At 44.2% G+C, this 21,612-nt stretch overlaps 1 protein-coding gene across 1 annotated transcript in view; it reads right to left on the reverse strand.

Annotated features, from left to right (window-relative positions):
- The window catches only part of LOC128842458 (complement factor H-like), a 107,069-nt gene that overhangs the window by 39,300 nt on the left and 46,157 nt on the right, over positions 1–21,612 (reverse strand). Inside the window, 1 exon segment of the mRNA XM_054038482.1 lies at positions 13,123–13,305. Within this exon segment, the coding sequence (XP_053894457.1) occupies positions 13,123–13,305 (183 nt within the window).

The following is a 21,612-nucleotide window of genomic DNA, read 5'->3' on the forward strand; positions in this document are numbered from 1 at the left end:
GAGCTGCCCAAAAATAGTTAACTGCAGCATGGAAGGGCACTCCTGCAATCTATTTGGCATGCACACGTAACCCACACACCTCCTGGGTGTGGTGTTCTGTCCCTTCTAGTGGCAGAAGAAGGGAGGGGGGGGAAGAGAGAGAGAGAGAGAGAGATTAATGAGTTTGCTCTACAGCCTTAGTTAACAGGTAGTAGCTCATGTGGTAGAGGCTTATGCACTAAACTCCAGAAGTCCCCAGTTCAATCCCACCCACCAATGACCGACATAAGAACGGCCATACTGGGTCAGATCAAAGGTCCACCTAGCCCAGTATCCTGTCTTCCAACAGTGGCCAGTGCCAGGTGCCCCAGAGGGAATGAATAAAACAGATAATCATCACCTGTTGCCCATTCCCAGCTTCTCACAAACAGAGGCTAGGGACACCATCCCTGCCCATCCTGGCTATTAGCCATTGATGGACCTATCCTCCATTAATTTATCTAGTTCTTTTTGAACCCTGTTATAGTCTTGGCCTTCACAACATCCTCTGGCAAAGAGTTCCACAGGTTAACCGTGTGTTGTGTGAAGAAACACTTCCTTTTGTTTGTTTTAAACCTGCTGCCTCTTAATTTCATTTGGTGACCCCTAGTTCTTGTGTTATGAGAAGGAGTAAATAACACTTCTTTATTCCACACCAGTCATGATTGTATAGACCTTTATCATATCCCCCCTTAATCATAGAATATCATGGTTGGAAGGGACCTCAGAAAGTCATCTAGTCCAACCTCCTGCTCAAAGCAGGACCAATTCCCCACTAAATCATCCCAGCCAGGGCTTTGTCAAGCCTGACCTTAAAAACCTCTAAGGAAGAAGATTCCATGGGTTACCTCCCTAGGTAACTCATTCCAGTGCTTCACCACCCTCCTAGTGAAATTTTTTTTCCTAATATCCAACCAAAACCTCCTCCACTGCAACTTGAGACCATTACTCCTTGTTCTGTAATCAGGTAGACACTCATTTCTTAGGGTATCATCTCATTTGTCTATTAAACTACATTAAAGGAAAATCAACCCAAAGACTATCTCTAATAACAATAACTAATATAGAATTCATGGACTTTCTAATAGAATTTTGTAAATATTAATTGCTTCCATGCCAATTACAGTAATGCATATGTACAAAATAAAAAATAGTGGGCTGAACCTTTGCAGGTATGTTGCATATCTCACTTCTTTACACACCATAGCGGTAGTATGTATATAGTGCACATCCCCAGGTTTATCTAAGCATATCCAGTTAGTATGTCCCCCTCACTTGGTGTTTTTTTCCCTGCTTTCAGATGAGGACATTTATCAGTGAAGCAGGCCATGATAAATGAGGAGAAGCCCCCCTCCAAGATACAACCTTATGGGGCCCATCAACTCCTATGAGGTCACTGCAATGAGTATCTGGATAAATATTATTTGCCAATTTCTCCTAATACTGCACCCAGCCCCTGGCCAGTTGCATCTGGGCTGCTGCCCAGCTGGTGCAATCCCACGGCGGCCTCGGGGTGGAGGCATCGGCAGCCCAGGCCCGTTCGTTCCCCTGCGGGACCCAAGCGGGACCCAAGCGGGACGGGGGGGCTGGGGCCTGCTGCCCCCGCTCTGGGGCCGCCGCGGGATAACACCAGCTGGGCAGCAGCCCAGACGCGACTGGCCTGGGGCTGGACGCAGCGTGCATGCTGCTGGGTCCCCGCAGCAGGCCCAGGCTCGGGGGGTTCGGGCCTGGGCGCCAGAGCCGCAGTCGCAGCCACAGCTGCCGAGCTTGGCCATCGGCCACTTCCTCCCCCGCGGCAGTGGGAGCTGCAGCAGCGGCTGCTCCCAAGTCCCGCTGCCCGGGGGGGAGAACAGCTGCTGCCTGGCCCCGCGGGCCGCCCCCCTACTCTCCCTACTGCCCGACTGAGTCCTGCCTGCTCGGGGCCAGGCCGGACTCTCACTCACCCCGGCCCCGCGGTTCCCCTGCGTCTCCCAGGCCTCCCTCCAGCGCTTGTGGAGGAAGGGTGTTTTGTTTTTGTTTTTTGCTCTGCCCCCTCACGTCCCGATATTTGACTTGGGTGATCTGGTCACCCTAGGCACTCGTGAAAGAAAGTTCAGCAAGGAAAGTTTTCAGTGAAACTGGATACCACTAAGGCTATAACACTGCAGCCAAGGCTGGAGCACAAAGTTCTGACTACCTTCACTGGCGGCAAGAAGGAACTGAGGGTGGGGGGAGCGCACAGCCTCCTTTATGGCGCAATATGTCAGCTCCACTCTAGGGGCTGCAGCGGTGCTCCCCCACTTGGGATGCTGCTAAGGGAAAAACTTCTGCCACCAGTGCACGTGGCGAGCACGCACACCTATAGTGAATACACAGGAGCAATCACTCGAAGAAGAACTTTTGCTTTAGGCACTGTCCCCAGAGGGTCTTTTCTTTCCCTCTCATTGGTGGCAGAGGACAGCTGCAGTGAGTGATGGGCACCCTTGTGGGAGAGTGGGTTAGGAGGGATGCGATGGCCAGGGTGGGTCTTTTGGGTAAGAGGGAAGAGAAGAGAAGGGATGTGGTGAGCAGCGGTGATCTCTGGAGGGGTGTGGAGTGGGGAAGCTGAGCAAGGAAGGACTCACCAGGTAGCAGAGGGCAGTGGGGGCCTTGAGGATGGGGCAGAGCAGGGAGGGGAAGAGGCAGAGCACAGTAGGGGCTTCCACAGCCCAGACGTCTGGTGGTGGGGCAGCGGCAGCTCTACCAGGGGAGGCTTATTATACCTGTTGGCCATGCATGATAGCCTCATTGAGTGGCAGAGACACTTTTGAGTGGTCCACTACTACTACCATGTCCAGCAGGCTGTGGGAGGTCTCCTTGACTGCCTCCATCTGGGTGCCCAAATTTGAGACCAACCACTTAAACAAGTCTTAGTGAGCCTTATAGTCGTCCTGAAGAGGTGACAAATCAATTGCCAATAGCCTCATCTGGGGAGGAGGAAGCCAACACAGGCTGAGGACCCTCCTCTCCTCTTTCCACTTTGACAGGGGCCCACTCTTGAAATTCAGTACCGGACTCCGGTACTGAGCCTGGTTCAGGAGCCTCTCACCAAGGCAGTGGTAGTGCTCTGCTCTCAGAGGCCACTAAATAGGAGCACCTTGAGACAGGACTCTGGGCTGTGGGAAGCCCCCACAGGTTCCACAAGGGCCATTGCATTGTCACTGGCCCCCAGGGTCCAGAAGGCCAGGCACACGGTGGTACCCTGGTGCTTGGAGCCATGGCAGGGTAGAAGTACCTAGGGGTAGCATGGGTGGCTCCTAGGGTGAGAGGAGTATGACCCCACCTCTGACTCTGAGGATGATGAGTCTCGATGAGGTGACCATGGAGGCACAGTTCCTATCAGTGCCAGAGACCAGTGCTGAAGTGGGGAAGTCTGCGCCGAGGCCAGCAAAGATGGTTTTCCCCTAGATGGTACCATTGGCCCTGGTACTGGACAGAAGCTGGGGCAGCGGCTTCCCTCCTGCCTGCCAGTTACCAGTAGCACTGACTCCTATGCTGCCGGAGATATGGGCACCAGCAGCGAGAGCAGGTCCCTAGACATGGCAATAGAGGAGTTGATGGCACTGTAAATGCACTGGTGCTGCGCTGCCTCTACAAAGACAACAGCACCGCCGGGGCCGGAGTTAATGGTACCAACTGCTGCAGTGCTGAGGTAAAGGAGTGGCCTGACACAGGTCTCACTCTGTCCTGGGTCCCATACCTGGCCTTCTTTGGCACCAGGATCAACACCTCTCAGACGACTGCTTCTTGTGCCTCTTCCTGGGCACTGGGGAAGGGGAAAAGTGCTAAGACTCCTGCACAGTGGGAGGAGGACTCCTTACCGACACCGAGGTACTCAGTGCCGAGTCGAACCGGCTCAGCTCAGAGGCAGGTCCCAGCGCTGCCTCTATAAAAAGAACCTTCAATCTGGCCTCCCAGTCCTTTTGAGTACATAAATGGCAAAGGGTGCTACTCCATTGTTATGAAGGCGCTCATTGACCACAGAGGTTGATTTAAGAATATCAACATTGGCTGTACTGGGAAAGTTCATGATGCCAGGGATTTTCCCCCATCAGGAATCTCCATTCCTGGACAAGTTGGAACACTACTTCCACCAAATAACATTGTCATAAATGGAGTTACTATCCCCACCACATACCCGCTTTGCCTTGGCTTATGAAACTGTGTCCTGAATTAAGAGGCCCTGGAAAGGTGGTTTAAGTAGTTGTAGCAAGCTTGCTGAACGTGCTTTTGCAAATTGAAGTCCAGTTGGAGACATCTACAGACCAGTTGGATGCCAGTGCCATCAATGCTGTCTGCATTACTGTGGCATACTGTGCTCTCATAACCTTTTAGCAGGCCACTACCAGACTTACTTGGCTGGAGATTTTTGGTCCCTGTCATGGGGTGCGTTACTCACTGCTGGGCTGGTGCACCCTCCTGGTCACTCTGGGGATTAGCTCAAGGCCAACGCCCTCATCCATGGTTTGCTTTGCCTCTGGTCTGCATCTTCTCTCACTTAGGTGCCCTACTCACACCCAAATCTGCAGTCTCCTGTTACATGGCTTGGCCCTCCAGCCAGGTCACTAAAGTCCTCCTCTTCTGGAGAAATCACTGTCCTCTGTCAATCTGGCAGCTCTTATGCCCTTTGCACTTCCCAGTGGTAGGTAGGGGACCCCAAGCCCTCCCTTTACATTGTTTTCCAGCCCAGGTACCCCATACTAAGCAGCCACAGTCCCTGTACAGTTCTCCCCTAGGTGCTACTTCCCTGAGCTAACTCCCACTTGTGTAGCTTCCCCCAGTCTCTGAGTTTGCCAGACTCCAACTCCTTCAATTCAGGAAGTGGCTGCAGCCTGTTTGCCTGAAGCCTTTCCCAGCCACAGCAACCCCCTGCTTGTAGCCAGCCACCTGACTTTGTGTAGACCCCACCTGTTCCAGCACAGGTGAGCCTGTTCCTCTAATTAGACTCTCCCTCAGCATTCCATATATTAGGTTAATTGGCCCATCTGGCCACTATCTTGGACTTCTGTGCGGGGTGGACACCCCATCACCGTCCCTAAAGCCAGAGGCTCTCTTTCAGAGGCTTCTGCTCTGTGCAGCGTTCAGGAGCCTCCTAACTCTCTGCAGATTCACTCTGCCACATCTTCCTCTCCCAGTTCCCTATTCCCCTCTGGCTCTGTGTGGAGACCAACTGCCCTCCATCAGACCCCAACAAGAGGCTGTTAGTGAGGCATAGGCAGGGCTTAATTTTTGCAGGGATTTGCCAGGGCTGAGACCCAGAATCTCTAGGCTTGGCAGTTCATAGCTATGGCACCTCTGGGCTTGCCACATCACTTATGAATGTAAAGAAATTGCTTGAGCCCCAGCACCTCTTTCATTACAGATTAAGCACTGGGCTCAGGTGGGCTAGATCAGTTCCCTCCTAATAGGGCCCAATCTACCCTGTGACACTTGGGATCATACAAACGTACGGTGGGTCCAAACCATTATCCGTAAGAATCCATTTCCATCCCAGAGTAGTATTTAGAGAAGCTCGAAGTCCAGTGGGAAGAAGCTGACCCTTCTGTTACTGCTGCCGCTGCCAACCTTGTCCTCTGAACGCATTTGTGGAAAAGAGCAGGTAAGAACCAGGAGAACCCTGCCATTAACTCTACATTTCCTGAGTCTTGTGTGATTAAAAATCTCACCCTTAATCTTGCATTACATTCATTTCCTGCATCTATTTATATATTTTATTCATTCATTTCAATACATACAAATTTGGGGAGGGGCATACAACAATATTTAGATTTTTCCCGTAATTGAAGTTCTACCCCCAGCTAGTCACACAGAAAGCCTAATCCAAAACCCATTGAAAGCACATAAAGATTTGTGAGGAAAACTCCCATCGACTTCAAAGGACTTTCAATCATGCCCAGTGAGACAGTTATTGGGACAAATTCTCAGAGGCACAGTACAGAGGTGTCTGCTGGAAAATAACCCTCAACAATGAGATATGGAATTGAAGTAGGCTGTCTCCATGCTAACTCCACTCAAAGCTATGGATAAGTCACTTCACTGGAGTCATTCAGGAGAGGCATTCCCTGACTGGGGCTGAGAGATGCAACAAAAATCTATATTCACCCCACCACTAAGTATTAGTGCCCTGGCAGTAGTTAACCAGAAGGAATAATCTATTGGAGGGGGCAGCTGTACCTGGTTTCAATGGTAGCCAGAATAATAAAGTACATTTAATGGGCTTTCTTAGGCCAGATTGATATACCCCCAGGCATGCTGAGTAGGACCTTACTTTGCAAGTAGACCCATTGATGTCATTAGAAATTGGAACAGTGACAGACACCCCCCCGACCCCATCCACCCCCCCAGTCCTGATCCCCAGCTGCGAGCCCAGCCCCTCTGAGCTGGGCACCCCCCCCGACCCCATCCACCCCCCCAGCCCTGACCCCCAGCTGCGAGCCCAACCCCTCTGAGCCGGGCACCCCCCGACCCAGAGCCCAGTTCCCCACCCAGCCCTGGGCAACAGTAGTGCCTCCCCAGGCAGCGACAGCCCATTGGCACCAACCATCACCATCACCCAGTGACAGCCCATTATGTAATTGCAAAAGTATACATACCATTAAAGCATTTAATGTTTTTAAATAAAGTATTTTGTGTATTTTCAAATTATTAAAAAATAATTTTTGAATGTATTTCACTGGTTATTTTTTACATTTCCAAATACATGTTACTATAGTATTGCATTTTTTTTATTGAAGAGGCCTCTGAAATTGCTTTGCCCCAGACCCCCTGAATCCTCTGGGTGGCCCTGGCAGGTTGGTGGGCTTGGAAGAGCTCAGCAGTTCCACAGTCCAAGTTGCACCCCAGGGACCTGTCCCAGACTGCTCACAGCATAGGGTACTACTCAGACCGAAGTACATCTCATAGACTGGCCCAGAATGTATATCTATCTAAGCTTGGAAAAGGGGCCATATAACTTAGTATCTGAAAGCCTCACAGTCTTTAATGCTAGAGGTGTGATTCATAGCTCAAGGAGACATACCCACATTAGCTTTGATTGAGATAGTGTGCTAAAGATAGAGTGTAGCCACAGCAGTGTGACTGATGGGACAGGCTAGCCACCCCACGTACGTCCGTAGTGTCTCTGACAGGCACATACCCTCAGTAGCTAGCCATTTCCACCACTCAAGCTGCTGGGACTACTATCGGTTTTTAGTACGGAAGCTTGATGAGAGCTAGCACAAGTATATCTCCTCGAGCTGGGAATCACACACCGAGCTTGAAGTGTAGACATACCCTGGGAGGTAGAGAACTATATTATCCTCTATTTACAAATGGGATGCTGAGGTACTCAGAGACTAAGTCTCTGGAGTTCCAGGCTAGTACCCTAACCACTGGATCACCTTTCCTCTCTACCTGCTTTTGGGGCTATTTGGTTAAGTTCCAGAATTTGTCCAATTTACTGGACATAGCATCCCATCAATGTGCACTAGTTTTGGATTTGTTTGTCATTCCCAGCTGGTTCTGACAAATTAATCAGTCACAGGACTGGTCAACTTTCCAATTTACTGCATACAGAAGAACTAGTTTGTTCACATATTGTGAAACACACGTAGCTCACTACTGCCCATTTTATCTGCAGACCTTGATTCATCTTTGCTTGCATTTTTCATCATACCCTAAAGTTTCCAGTCAGTTCATTTCAGGATGGATCTGTTAATAACCGACAAAAATTACAAGGCAGGAATGTTCAGGTTATTTTAATTGCTAAATGTTTTATACACTGTTTTCATTTAAAAAAAAAGAAAATTAAGATTGTGCATGTTTAAACTTTAACCAAAAGGAACAATCGTTTCTATATAATTCTGTTAAAATACATTGTGGTTGCATACTAAATTATTTTCTTTTCCCAAAAGTCTGTTTTAACAGTGATGGTAAAAAGGTCTGAATGTTTTCCTGAACAAAACCAACATTCTGGTACAAGATCAACGTTGCTAGTGAGATTTCCCATACTTCCTCCTTTTGGCCAGGTGGGAAATACTGCTGCTTCTACCAGCATATTAGCAAAAATAGGAAGTGCAGAAGCATATGTGATTTCGTTTTAAGCATCAAAAAAAGGTTTGGCTTTGGTTTGAGTTTGGGGTGAAGATTTGGCTCAGATCTTCTTTTATCCAAACCCAGTTGCCTGCTTTACTTGAAATTAGTTGTAGAAATGTACCTTTGATCAAAGACATAAATAAATGAGTGTGTAACCAATACATGTAAACTGCAATCCAGGCAAATATGCCAAAAAAAACCCAGGAGATAATCTGTGAATATTACAAATAACTGGTTAATGGATATTGAACATAAGATGCTGGTTAAAGATACAGTTAGATGCTTATTTTCATTCATCCTCAGGAACCATCAGAGATCAGATATAAATAATAGAAAGTAAAAAAGTTATTTGTAAATATACATTTTTGAAGCTAATGGTAGCCCTGAGAGCTCCCAGGCTCCTGGCTCCATGACAGAAAGTCCCAGGTCTTCTCAGTGACTGAGCTAGCTCTGTGGCAAGGAATCCGGAAGCCCTAAGAGACATGGCTGAACCAGGAGCCTCAGACTTGGGCCCTCTGCCATGGAATATCTTTTTGAAATTTTCAAAATAAATGCTTCAATTCTTTGTCAATGAAATGTTTTTGGAACATCCCTTCCATGGAAATTTTTCACTCTTTGTTCTGAAACAGAATGATTTTTTTTAAATCAAAATTCCAGAATGTCCCACAGAAGGGGACCAGCTATAGTATTATCAACCACAAACTGTCAATTTCCTTATTGTAGAATTCTCTATAGTCTTGTCTGTTATGTACAAACTTTACAAACAAATGCTCTTGGGGCTTGAGCCAAAGAGCCAGTATGAAGCATGAGGCGGGAGACTGTCATGTGAATAATTCTTGGCACAGGGTTGGGTGCCAAGAAAAATCTCTTAATGTCATTAGAGGACACTTAAAACATATTTTTGGATTAAAGTATCCAAGTTTCCCTGTTCCTTCTCCATTTAAAACACCATTACCAAAATAACCTCTCCAAATTAACAGAGTTACACTGATTTATCCCAGCTGGGGATCTGGTCTCATGTTTTTAATTTCTTAATAACAACTTGCATACTTCTACTGGAATATTCAACACTCTGTGATATTAAGCAGCAGCTTTTATCTTGTGAACAAGGCAGAAATCTCACTTTATACATTAGAATTTCAGAGAATATTACATTTCATTCTGTTCAGTCACCATGTCATGTATTGATTGTATTTTACACACCCTTAGACATCCTCAATAAAAATAAATAAATAAAAATTTGGCTTAGTGGACAAGTCATCAATATTGTGGTTAAACTAAAGATTACTTATTCCTGTGTTTACATTTAGGGTATACCAGACTCCCTTCTAAACATTGTACCCTAAGTCCAGAAGATGTTGGATCCAATTTATATCCCCATCTACACACAAATTGAACAAAGACCCCTGATAAAACATAGAATTTTTTTTCATAAGGCCGTCTCAGCTGTATTTTGTTCCTCTCCATATCCTCTGGGGTTATAGTACAAGGCTCTGCAAAAAAAAAAAAAAAAAATGGCACTTCAGTTATTTGCACATGGGTCTGACCTGGACATTTGACTCAACAGCACTTTATTTGTATAATACATCTTCTCAAATACTTCAAATAAATAAAAAGATCAGAGCTATTTTCTCTTTACCTCTGATGTTACAGAGCCAGATGCTCCAGTAAAGAGTGTAGACCTTCTTCCCTTCTGTCATAGATCCTAGCAAATGCCCCCTTCTGGACACTTGCTAAGTCCAGCCATTGTCACAATTTTAAGGGCCCTAAGCACACTCTCAGGGCTCAGACGTTTCATCTGGCACCCGCTGTTCAATTGCCTAGCGCCTGGATGCAAAGATGACTCTTCAGAGTCCCTTGCACCTAAACCCACCCTCTCCCAGAACTCCACCCAAAAGGTGTGAAGCTCCTGGTTTACAGTTTAATACTCCCAGGGGCACACAGCAGTTAGGAAGCAGTTCAGACACACACACACACTTTGCACAGCATATAACACATTTGCTCTTTTACTTAATGATATAAAATGCCAGAGAGTATAGACCACACAAAATAATAAAGCTCTGAGACAGCAATGTCCTACACTAGCTCACCCTGCTCTTGTGTGTCCTTGAGGAACCTTTTGGGTCCAGGAAAACAGGCAGTTCCCTGCCTCATTCAGCCTGTCACATGCTGGCTGGTCTCTCTTCCTCATGGAGTTCCTTACCCAGCTTGTGTGACCTTGTTCTCTCCTGCCCCAATCTTCTTCCTGTCTGGCCTTCGTTCCTGTTTGGTTGGCTATTTAAATCCCCCCGGCTTCCTTTGTTTTGTCTTTAGCGTCACTCTCCTTGGCTCCGACCTTCCTTTCTCCCTTCAGGATGTAGCTGCTTTTCAGCATAACCTTTGTGTCATTAACCGTAAATATTTCCCATTGTCCCTCTCTGGTATGTATCTGTTACAGGACTTGTCAGCAATGGTGGATCCATATACATATAGGCAGTTTTCCATAATATGTCACAATATCAACCAGATTTCATAAATTGTACAGTCATAGTCCCAATTTATCTCCTGCTGGAGAATTATGCAATCAAATGTCTATGGGGAAAATTTCTTTACAATAGAGCTGGGGAAATAGTGAGAGTAAATAAATATCCATAAATATTGTCTTAACTTCTAATTCATTTGTGATGTGACCATGTCCACACCAATTCTTACTTATTTACAGGGAATATTGGGGCAAGCATTGTCTCAGTTGAATGTGGGGTGAAGTCACAAGTTCATGCCACTACTGAGATTACACAGGAGTTCTGGTGAGGGGGAGAGTGAACAAAGGATTTAAAAGATAAATAAACTGGTGTGATCAATATCATGAACAGCCTTGATGAGGAGATTGCAGTACAGTGGGCCAAGAGGACAGATGCTGCAGCTGCAGTCCCTCCAGCTGAGTGGGCCAGCCCTTTATACCATCAGCAAGCAGGGCAGGACAGGGCAAGCAGAGCCAGTAATAGTGCTGTGGGGTGCCACAGACACTGGAGTGGGAACAGCTGTAAAAGCTGCAGGTGGTAAGGTCTTTGCTGCTGAAGTTGACCAGTGGGTGGTACCAGTGAGACTAACTGCCACAGCTGGGCAGCTTCTCTCCATGAGTGGAGGCACACCCTGGGAAAGAGAAGGAGCTTGTGGAGGGCAAACAGCTCCTGAGGACCTGAAGGATGAAGCAAGATGGCTGGAGGAAAGCCACAGACTATATTCGGGTAGCCAGAATATAATGAATTCCTTTTAGCCTTAGGAAGAGAAATATTAATTAATTATTAATTAAGCTGTTACATGATGCATAGAGAGTAGAGCTAGTCAGAAAATGAGGTTTTCTAACATTTTAGCAAAATACTAATTTAAAAAACTGATTGGCAATGCCATATGGTACCTTATGGGAGTTATAGTTCATCCGTCTCATGATCCCATTCTCCTCAGGGTCCCTGGTTGGACTGCATTTACCTTGATACACCATGGTATCCCCCACTGGGTGAGGATAAATTGTGCATCATGGAATACCTGGCCATAGTTCATCATGGGAGATGTATTTCAGCTGGGGAGTCCAGCCCACAGTGGAGGATGCCACAGTTGAAGCATTGGAACTACAAGTACCACGAGGAACCACCACAGCATATCCAAATACAAAAATTTTTGGTCAGAAACTTAAAACTTTGATTTTTAGGTGTTTGGTTTTTCAACAATAAATAAAAAATTTACACAGAAAAAAGATTTTTTTGTGAATAAAAATTATTTCAGTCAAAAACTCAATTTTCAGTCAAAAAATGTTTAGATGGAAATATTTTAACCAGCCCTAAAAGGAGGAGTCACATCACTCACACAAGCATCACACAAATATATTAGGCTCAGTCATCAATGCTCATGCTCAGCACCATCTGTGGAGGAGGCAAAGATTGTCTAAAAACCACTTTTATGCCTCCCCTGACCCTGGAGATAGCTGGGGACTGATCCCGACCCCATATCTCTGCAGAATTTAGAGCAGCCACAGGACTACCCCAACTTACAAAAGCTAGAATGGCCCTGTAGGGACTGTTCTGCTGGCCAGAAATTTGTTCAGTGCACCTCAATCTGTCCCTGTCCCCTTGGGCCCCCTCCGCACCCCAGATGGTTCCAGCTTTGTGCCATCCCAGGATTCTCCCAAAACTGAGAGAATCCTCAGCTGCCCCTTAAAGTACTCTCCTCTGGTAATACAAATAAATAGTAAATAATAAATAATAATGTTTTGCTTTTCCAATATTTTACAGTGACCCTAGCAGGGACCGGAATTTATCCCATTTCACTGTTGTGAAATCTTTACATAAATAAGACCCAGAAATTGAGGGCTAGAATTCTGCAGTGAGCATCAGGAGCAGAAACAGAAGCAGCATTCTCATCACACGGACAGAGCATTACAAAAGAAGCTATGCACAAACGTAATATGCAGGTGCTAATAATTATGTGGAAATATGGAATCGCTCCTATCCCACCCTCATTTGAACCTGTTCTCTCAAGAATGTAAAGATGCTGATGAAGATGACTCTTGTGTAATGAAATGTAACAAAAGACCCAGACTTTAGAGACAGAAACAGGAATCGCTCTGATATGTTGATAGGCACTAATGCTAGCCTGAGTCCTACAAACGCCAGAGCCCAAATATGGAGTCTACTAAATTTTTTCTCTTTCCTTCTTTCCACATTCTATCATCCCTAATTATTAACTAATTGAATTCTAAGGGACTCCAGGAAAGGAGGCAACAAATTCCATATTCTCAGTGTGTGAATGGTGGCAGGTTTTCCCCATTCACTACATTATGGGGCATGTACTTATTGGTGCTCAGAATCCTTTCTGGTTATTTTCCACCACCATCTCCATGGGTTTCACCTCTGCTACTAGTCTCATACTCTGGCTATGTGTATTGCGTGTAAGCAGGCAGCGTTGTTCATTTTAAAAAATAACACCGCTTCATAACACACCACTGTTCTGTTTCGTATAATTGATTTTTGTACATACCTAAGCAAACCGGTGGGTCTGTCCATTGTCCAGAGTCACATCTAACACTTTGAGGTCCCTCCAATATATGCAAACTTTTGCATTTGTAATCCACTGTTGAATTTAGTACATATTGTTTTAATGGGAATGAAACAATGTCTCCATTATCAATTCTTGGTGGAGGCCCACACTTTCCACCAGCCTCTGAAATGAAGTATAGAAATAGAGAATAAAACTACTGGGCACTATTTAGTTACTGTAAATGCTGTAATATGTCAGTACAGCACTATTAATTCACTCTGATTTGTAGACCAGGAAAAAATCAAAGGAAAAAGTGAAAAATAGCTATACTGATATTGGAACTGAAACCAAAATATTAAGTTATACTGACATTGAAGTTGCAGCAGTACTGTATGAAACTGATGGCAGTGTTCTCCCACTGGTTTTTGAGTATTATGATTCCTGATGTGGGAGAACACTTTAACCTGTCTGGTCATTCAATGACAGACCTGCGGGTGGCTATATTACAACAGAAAAACTTCAAAAACAGACTCCAAGGAGAGACTGCTGAGCTGGAATTGATATGCAAACTAGACACAATCAACTCAGGATTGAATAAGGACTGGGAATGGTTGAGCCATTACAAACATTGAATCTATCTCCCCTTGTAAGTATTCTCACACTTCTTATCAAACTGTCTGTACTGGGCTATCTTGATTATCACTTCAAAAGTTTTTTTTCTGTTACTTAATTGGCCTCTCAGAGTTGGTAAGACAACTCCCACCTGTTTATGCTCTCTGTATGTGTGTATATATATCTCCTCAATATATGTTCCATTCTATATGCATCCGAAGAAGTGGGCTGTAGTCCACGAAAGCTTATGTTCTAATAAATTTGTTAGTCTTTAAGGTGCCACAAGTACTCCTGTTCTTTTTGCGGATACAGACTAACACGGCTGCTACTCTGAAATCTCTTCCACTTCTTGTTACTTAAGTAGTCACTGTCCTGTGCAGAGCCTCATTTCTCCATGAACACATGTTAACAACTGAGGTATTTCAGACAGTGGTTGAGTGCATTAGAGCATTAGACACCATGTTCTTCCTGTGGTGACTAAATATTGGGAGGAGGAGGAGGAAAGAGACTAAAGGGAGATGAGTGATGGAGGGTAAAAACTAGGTAAGAGGATACAAGCTAAGGAGAGAAATGGAGAAAATGGGTTAAAAAGTGTAACATAAAACACCAAATGAAAAAAGGAAGAAACACTGACTAGATAAGAAAATGAGCAATGAGAATTTAAGAAATTAAACAAGAGAAAAAGAGGAGAAAAATAAGAAAAGAAAAGATGCCAAGGAGAAAAAACATTGGTACCAATAAGAAGTGATATAATCATGGATGAAGTTAATGCTTCGCTCTCTGGAAAAGCCCTTGGGCCTGACAGATTAATAATGGATTATAAACATATAGGAAAGAGAAGAACCACTCATCATTTGATAGTTACTCTCAATAAATATCAAATGATATTTATTTGATTAGTAAAATAGCCCAGAGTGCTAACAGGGCTGCAAAGGATTGTTTCTGCACGGGGAAGTCATCAGCTGAAAAAGGCAGTGTCTGGAGGGATTGTGTTGGGGCAGAGATGACCTGCAGCATGTAGCCTTAGCCAATTCTGAGCTATGGAGTTGTCCCTTACGAGTTTTCAACCATCATCGGCCTCAGAACCAGGCTCAAAGTCACTTTTCCCCCACCCATCCTCAGCTGTGCTTAACTTACACTTGGCCCAGCTGAAGAACTGGCCCCGTCTCTTGAAGGCACTGGCCCACATTTGGAGCCATGTGTAGCCTTTCCAAGCTAAGGAGTATTCTGGAAGCCACTGTGCCATAGGGAGAGAACACCTCCTGAGCTCAATGATGCACGGGGGTCTGTGCATGCTGCACCACCCCTAAGACAAAAGGGGGCAGTGTTGCCAACTCTCATGATTTTGTCATGAATTACATGGTATTTCACGTGTTTTTTTAATTCCAGCTCCTGGGGTCATGTTATGTGAGAATTTCAGCTGTTATTAAAAAATAAAAAGATGCTAAACCTCATGGTTGTGGAAGAGAACTTGAAAACATGGCCCAGAGGGTTCAAAACACAGACGACAAACACAAAGACCCCAGATTTATTATTTTTAAATATTTTATCATTGTTTAGTGAAATCTGATAAGTTTAGCAGGCCTGATTCATAATTACTGAATGCTTGAGGTTGGCAATACAAGGAGAGTGTTCTCCCATTTGGGGTTGGCCAGATCCTCTAGCCAGTGTGAGCCAAGGCCCCTCCCCTTTCTGTCCTCTTTCCAGAAAGAACGAAAGGGCAACAGGCTCTGTACTGAGAGCAAGGACTGCAATATATGATTGTTTCCCCCTGCACCTCCCCAAAAAATATTAACAGAAATACCCTGGTTTTATTTTATTGTCAAAAGAACTGGAAAATTAAAATATTATATTTGTGGAAAATGTATGTGTTGAGAGAAAAGATCTTTCTGCTGAACAAAATTAGTTGGAAATGTTTCTGTCTGCTCTAGTTATTAGTAAAGGATGATTCATAAGCTCTTTGAGGCAGAGGCGGTCGCTTTATATGTATGGCTACAGTGCCTAGCACAATGGGTCCCTAATACTACTATTTTGGGGAAGTTCTATGGCCTGTGTTATATAGTTGGTCACACTAGCTTATCACATCATATCCTTCTGGCCTTGGACTCTATGAATTTTCCTGCCCAAATAAGCAGGTTTGGGTAGCTATGGTTTCCTAAAATCAAATGCAGTCTATAGCACTTTAAATGGTGGGGCAATGTTTAATTTAAAGAAACTGTATTTTTTTCCTGAATTTAGAAGTTAACTTACACTTTTAAAAAAACATTTAAATTTTGTTTATATTTCATCCTTTGAACTTTTCATTTATTTTTATAAAAGTCATAATTACTTAAAATGGTTCATATTTATAGTATGATTTTGATTTTAATGTATATAAACAAACAAATTGCTATTAAAAAATAAATTGTTCCAATCGTAATGCTACCAGTGGCAGCTGAACAAGAAGGTCTTACTCCTTTTCAAGACTACATTACTTTTGCCACAGAGATTATAACAAGGAGTCCTTGTGGCACCTTAGAGACAAACAAATTTATTTGGGCGTAAGCTTTGTGGGCATGAAGTGGGTTTTAGCCCACAAAAGCTTATACCCAAATAAATTTGTTAGTCTCTAAGGTGCCACAAGGACTCCTCATTGTTTTTGCTGATACAGACTAACACGGCTACCAATCTGAAACCAGAGAGAATATATTCTACTTCTTTAACTGCATTACCACCTCCAGCTTCAAATTACATTTTCATAGTATTTTTTCCTGCAAATAAAAGGTAAATGGCAACCCCATAAGCACACACACACACATTATAGCCACAACATTAGAAATAATCATTTTAATGAGCAGAGGATGTTAACATTTACACTAAGAGTACGATAACTTTCTAGCTAATGGAAGAAGAACCATATCACTTATTTTTCTGATTTTTTGTTTCTAAACAAAGCAATGGAATGTACAGCTTTTGGGTTTCCCAGAGGCTCTAGTTGGGGGTGGGCGGGCTACCTGGCTCCCCAGCTACTTGGGCTGATAATAAGTTTGAACTTATTTTAAATTTTGCTGATGGAAGAACGCTGAGTAACTGCCCGTTGCTAGGGTTCTCTCTCAATTAGCTATGTCTATAGTATTTTTATGTTGAAATTTCCATAAATTGGTGACATAATATCATCTTAAGAATTTTCACCCAGATAAAACCATACCAGCTTCCTCAAAAGTGGTCTCATGTATCTGGATTTTTGATATTTTTGGAGTGGGTCACAGACATAGATCTCTGTGTTATGGAAAACATCCAATATTTTTAAAATTGCTAATTTAAGGGGGGCTTTTCCAAGTTGATACTCACTAAAGATGACCTAATTCAAAGCTGGCTGATTGCACCAAGTTGCATGGCTCCAAGGTAGGCCTCTCACTATGAGGCGGGAAGTACATCAAGGCTGAATAAGCAACTTTCAAACAATAAGAATCAAGCGTAAGGCTGAGCTCTCTTGCCTTTTGGATCAACAAGACAATCTAGAGGGAAGACAGACATTCTGGAACTCTCACAACTAGGCCACCTCGGGGAGAGGAACTCACAACATCAACGAACAGGCTACACCTGCCTTTGGCTAGTCTTTCTGTAGCTGAAGGTCCACTAGTGAGAAGTGCTGTGCCAGCAACACCACCTTGACTGCACGTCCAGTTCCTACTCAGAGTCCAGAAGACTGTGAGAGCTAAAGAGTTTGCAAACTCTGTTATTTGAGATCTTATTTTTCCTTTTTCTATTTTTATTAGTTGTGAGACATCCCAGCTGTTTAATATTATTTAGTTTTAGGGTGTGAAATTGTGGTTGTGTGCATGCTTATGTAGAACACTACCCATAAAATCTTCACGGGGAAAGCACCAGAAGGAAATTTCCCTAGGTTAACACAGCCCTAAATAATGTCTCATAGAACTTATTCAATTGAGAGTATGTTCTGCATTCTATGTTTAAAAGTCCTGAGAGATTTGATATTGTCGTTTATGATAACTTGTCTTTTAACTTCTGATAAGTTGTCAAACTACTCCTTATCAAGAGTGTTCTGTTAAACTCTGAATTATAATATCTCTGTCAATGTGAGAGGAAAGTATTAACCACTACACTAGATGGAGGAAGCTTTGTAATTGGCTCTGGGATTGCAATTCAGATATTATCTTAATACTGAAACAAAATTATTATCTATTTAACGAGTGCAAAGTTATACATTTAATTGACTTTGGTAAAATTCCTTACTTGGGATTTACAACAAAATGGACAGCCACCTCCTCAGACTCCTTCTTAGAATTTATATGAATTTTTTTTGCATTAATTTGATGATTTGACTAATTTGATTATTTAATTTCAATCCAATATTGAGACTAATTTGTTGATTTCTTGAATTTACAGCAATCTAATACAAATTAAACTAAACTAAAAGTAAAGTGTTACATTAATTTTATGAAATAGCAACTTAGCTTTGGTGATATGTTTTCTTGGTTTTATTTTAATTTGGTTTAATAGTTTTAGCAACATTTATAAAATCAATACAGTCACATTTCTTTCAATAAGTAACATGGGTTCAGAAACTTTGAAGGCATAGGCCAGTCAACCTAGAAGCCTGAGGAGCTCCCCCTAAATAAGTCTCTTGATCTCACAGTCTATACAGAGCGCTGACCAGTAGAATTGTCCAGAAAGAGATAGGAGTATGTTTTCTTCTTCCTTAAAATCATTATTAATGTAAGCAGAGTCAGGATGAGCTCTACCCTGACATCTGGTGGTGAATGGTGGCGAGTTGTGGAAAAGAATTTCAGGGGCTGATCTTGTTTGCATAGGCACACCCACCCCGACTAGCATGAGCCCAAATGGTCACTTTGGCTGCTGTGGGATCCCCAGTTTCTCTGTTATTGGGGCAGGAAGAATAAATTGTTACCCTGGTTATGTGAATCAAGAACAATGAAACTGTTTTATGACAGAGGGACTCACCATCAACTAAGTAGCACTCGCTAGACATGGGACATGGCTTCCAAAACCCTGTGAATTGAGAGAGGTATTTGTACCTGATAGTATGGGCCCCCTTTAAGGGCCTGAAATACCAATTGCTCCTCCTTCTCTCTCTACTGTGGACTATCAAAGCTAATTTTAATTCCATTAGGAGTCTAGTTACAGGCCACTGAGCTGAATTCACTTTGGGCCAATGATGCACTAGCACTGAGGCTCCCCTACTACAAGCTGAAATCACTAAAGAGCTAAAATCAGTGAGTGCCGGGGCGGGAGGTGCCTGAAGATATGTTGCTGGCAGGGCAGAGCAAAGCAGTTTGTGGGATGACTGGAGCAGCTTGCGGGACAGCTGGTGAAGCGGCTGGCCGAGCGGAGCAGTTCGTGGGATGGCTGAAGCGGCTCACGGGACGGCTGGTGGAGCAGAGCGGCTGGTGGAGTGGCTCGCAGTGAAGGCTGCAGCAGAACCCCATGGAGAGGCGGGGCAGTTGGTCTCGGACCACGTAAGGTGCCCCTTAACGCCACTGTGCCCACCCCCCGCCCCCCAGGCTGGGAGGTAAAACTCTGCAGATAAACTTTTGAACTCTCGGGCTGCACTGACCAGGGACTTTTGGGTTGTTGGACTTAAAATCCTGAGGGGAAAAGGATACTGCCAAACTTACTTGGGGGTGGAGGGTGGCTCTTTTGTTCATGGTTTGTGTTATGAATCCTGTTTATGTTGGGGAAACACCACAATGCCACATTGTTTCCCTCCTTTATTACACTCAGACTCTGCTTGCGAGAGGGGAAGTACTGCCTCTTAGAGGCACCGGGGGGGGGGGGTATGTAATTGTCCCAGGTTACTGGGTGGGGGCTCGAGACGGTTTTGCATTGTGTTATTGAAACAGGACCTCTAGATACTGAACCCGGCCCTTGTTGCTGCTAACTCAGACGGGCAGAAGGGTTACATTAATATTATTGGACCTTTTGAAGACTTGCGAGACCAAATGGTAATGACTGGAGTTGAAAAAGCTGTCATCCTTATACAAAAGGGGGGAATTATCTGTGGGATAGTAAAATGGGAATGTTTGTTAAAAATAAACAAAGGATAGATTATTTCAGTCAGAATGCTTTAAAACTTCCTCAGAAGGTCTGAGGTTGCCTCAGATAAACTATAGCTATATATCCCTCCTCATGCACTTGTTTGTAATCCTCTGACACAGATTCAGACATCTGGCCTTCCTCCCTGGAAAAGGAAGGTTTCTTGACACCCCCTTTTCACCCTTTGGTCTTAGGTATTTGGCCCTGTGACAGTGTTCTGGGACTTTGTGGTGTGATATACACTGGGGAGATGTTTTCCTTTTAAGAAGTTTCTACTGTTGATAAAACTCTTTTGTTGCAGGTGGCATGAGTGAGTGAATGAGATACAAATGGAGATGGAGTATGAGAGATCATATTCTTTTTTGGTGTTTGTCCCACTCTGCTTTATGTCTGTTTATGCTGCAAAATTTTGTTGTTCTACTTCCTATTTCACTTTTGTTGGGAATTAAATGAGTCCCAGAGCTTTAGCAAGCACTGACAATGGGAAATTAGTTGGGGTTGTCATGACAACAGTTGCCAGGAAAAGCAAGAACTAATTGCCTGGATTTGATCCTGAAACACTAGGTGAGGCTTGGTGAGGAAACAGAGTCTGGTCAATCAGGACAGAGGAAGGGCCAAATAAAAACAGGTTTCCTCAGTTTGTTAGGTGTGGATGATTCCAAAAGAGTGGGAGCCTTGTGTGTGCTGGTGGGGTTGAGCCTGTGAACTGGAACTGTTTAAGAACTAGTGCCAGGATAGGGAAGTTGAGGGCAGTATACTGCAACTATGACGCTGTTAATTTAAAGGTTGAAAGCTACAGGCATTCTGAATCTGGATGCTGAAACCGTTGAAGTTCATGTGCTGAGACTGAACCTGGGAAGATTGTGTAAGGGAAAATCAAGTGTGAAACCTGAATTCTTTTTTATTCTTTGGGCATGTTCTTTCCCAGTTTTGGGAAGGATGAAAAGATTATATTATAGAAAGAGAGCACTTGTGACTCTGTTTTATTAAACCTAGACACATCAATTGAGAGGTCCCTGTAACAAGTCCTATGCTCCTGTTTCAGAGGGAGGCAAGAAATTGGGCTCAGGGATTGTTCAAAAAATATTTTGAATAAGTAGGGTTCTTCCTCCCCACAAAGAGGTTTGGCTTAATGATTGCCCTCCCACTCTGGGGTTTGCCTGTGGCTCTCCCAAGGAATGGTTTGGGCTCAAGAATGAACTCTCCAGCAGCCTGATGCCTTAGGATTGACTTGCCCAAGATGGGAGGTCCCTATACTCTACCCCTTTCTGACACATGGGGTTTACCTGGGTCTGCATTTCCTCTGAAGGCTTGAGCCTGGAATATCGTGGGAGACCTCTAGGAGACCTTTGACAAGTGGCAGGAGTGGGAAGGGGTCTGGGCAAAAATGCCCCTTAGCCCACTACCTGGTAGTGGCACTGTGCATGTTGTGTCTAATGCTGCCTTTCTGTGATCCTATATGAGGTGGAGGCAGTGCAATCTTCAATCTGCTGCACTGTCTTTCTGGTGTTGCCATTTTGAAAATGGAGGCATGGGAGTGGGAACTACTTGCCACTGGAGCTGGCTTTTCAAGTTCCACCTGCCCCTTTCTCCATCTGATGGAGGGGACAGAGGTGACTGCACCGGGGCTGCTGAAATGCTTCCTGCATATTGGAATCAGAGCTGAATTCTCCTTGCTTCTATCTTTCGTTCCTGGATAGGCATCAAGGTGACCCCCAAGTCACACAATATAAGGAGAAAGATACAGAGAAGTAAAAGCTTCTTAGTATGAATGCAGCTTTTGATTCCAACAGTATCTTCATTTTTAGGATATGTATAAAT

The sequence above is a fragment of the Malaclemys terrapin genome, chromosome 8, assembly GCF_027887155.1.
Source record: "Malaclemys terrapin pileata isolate rMalTer1 chromosome 8, rMalTer1.hap1, whole genome shotgun sequence".
NCBI lineage: Eukaryota > Metazoa > Chordata > Testudines > Emydidae > Malaclemys > Malaclemys terrapin.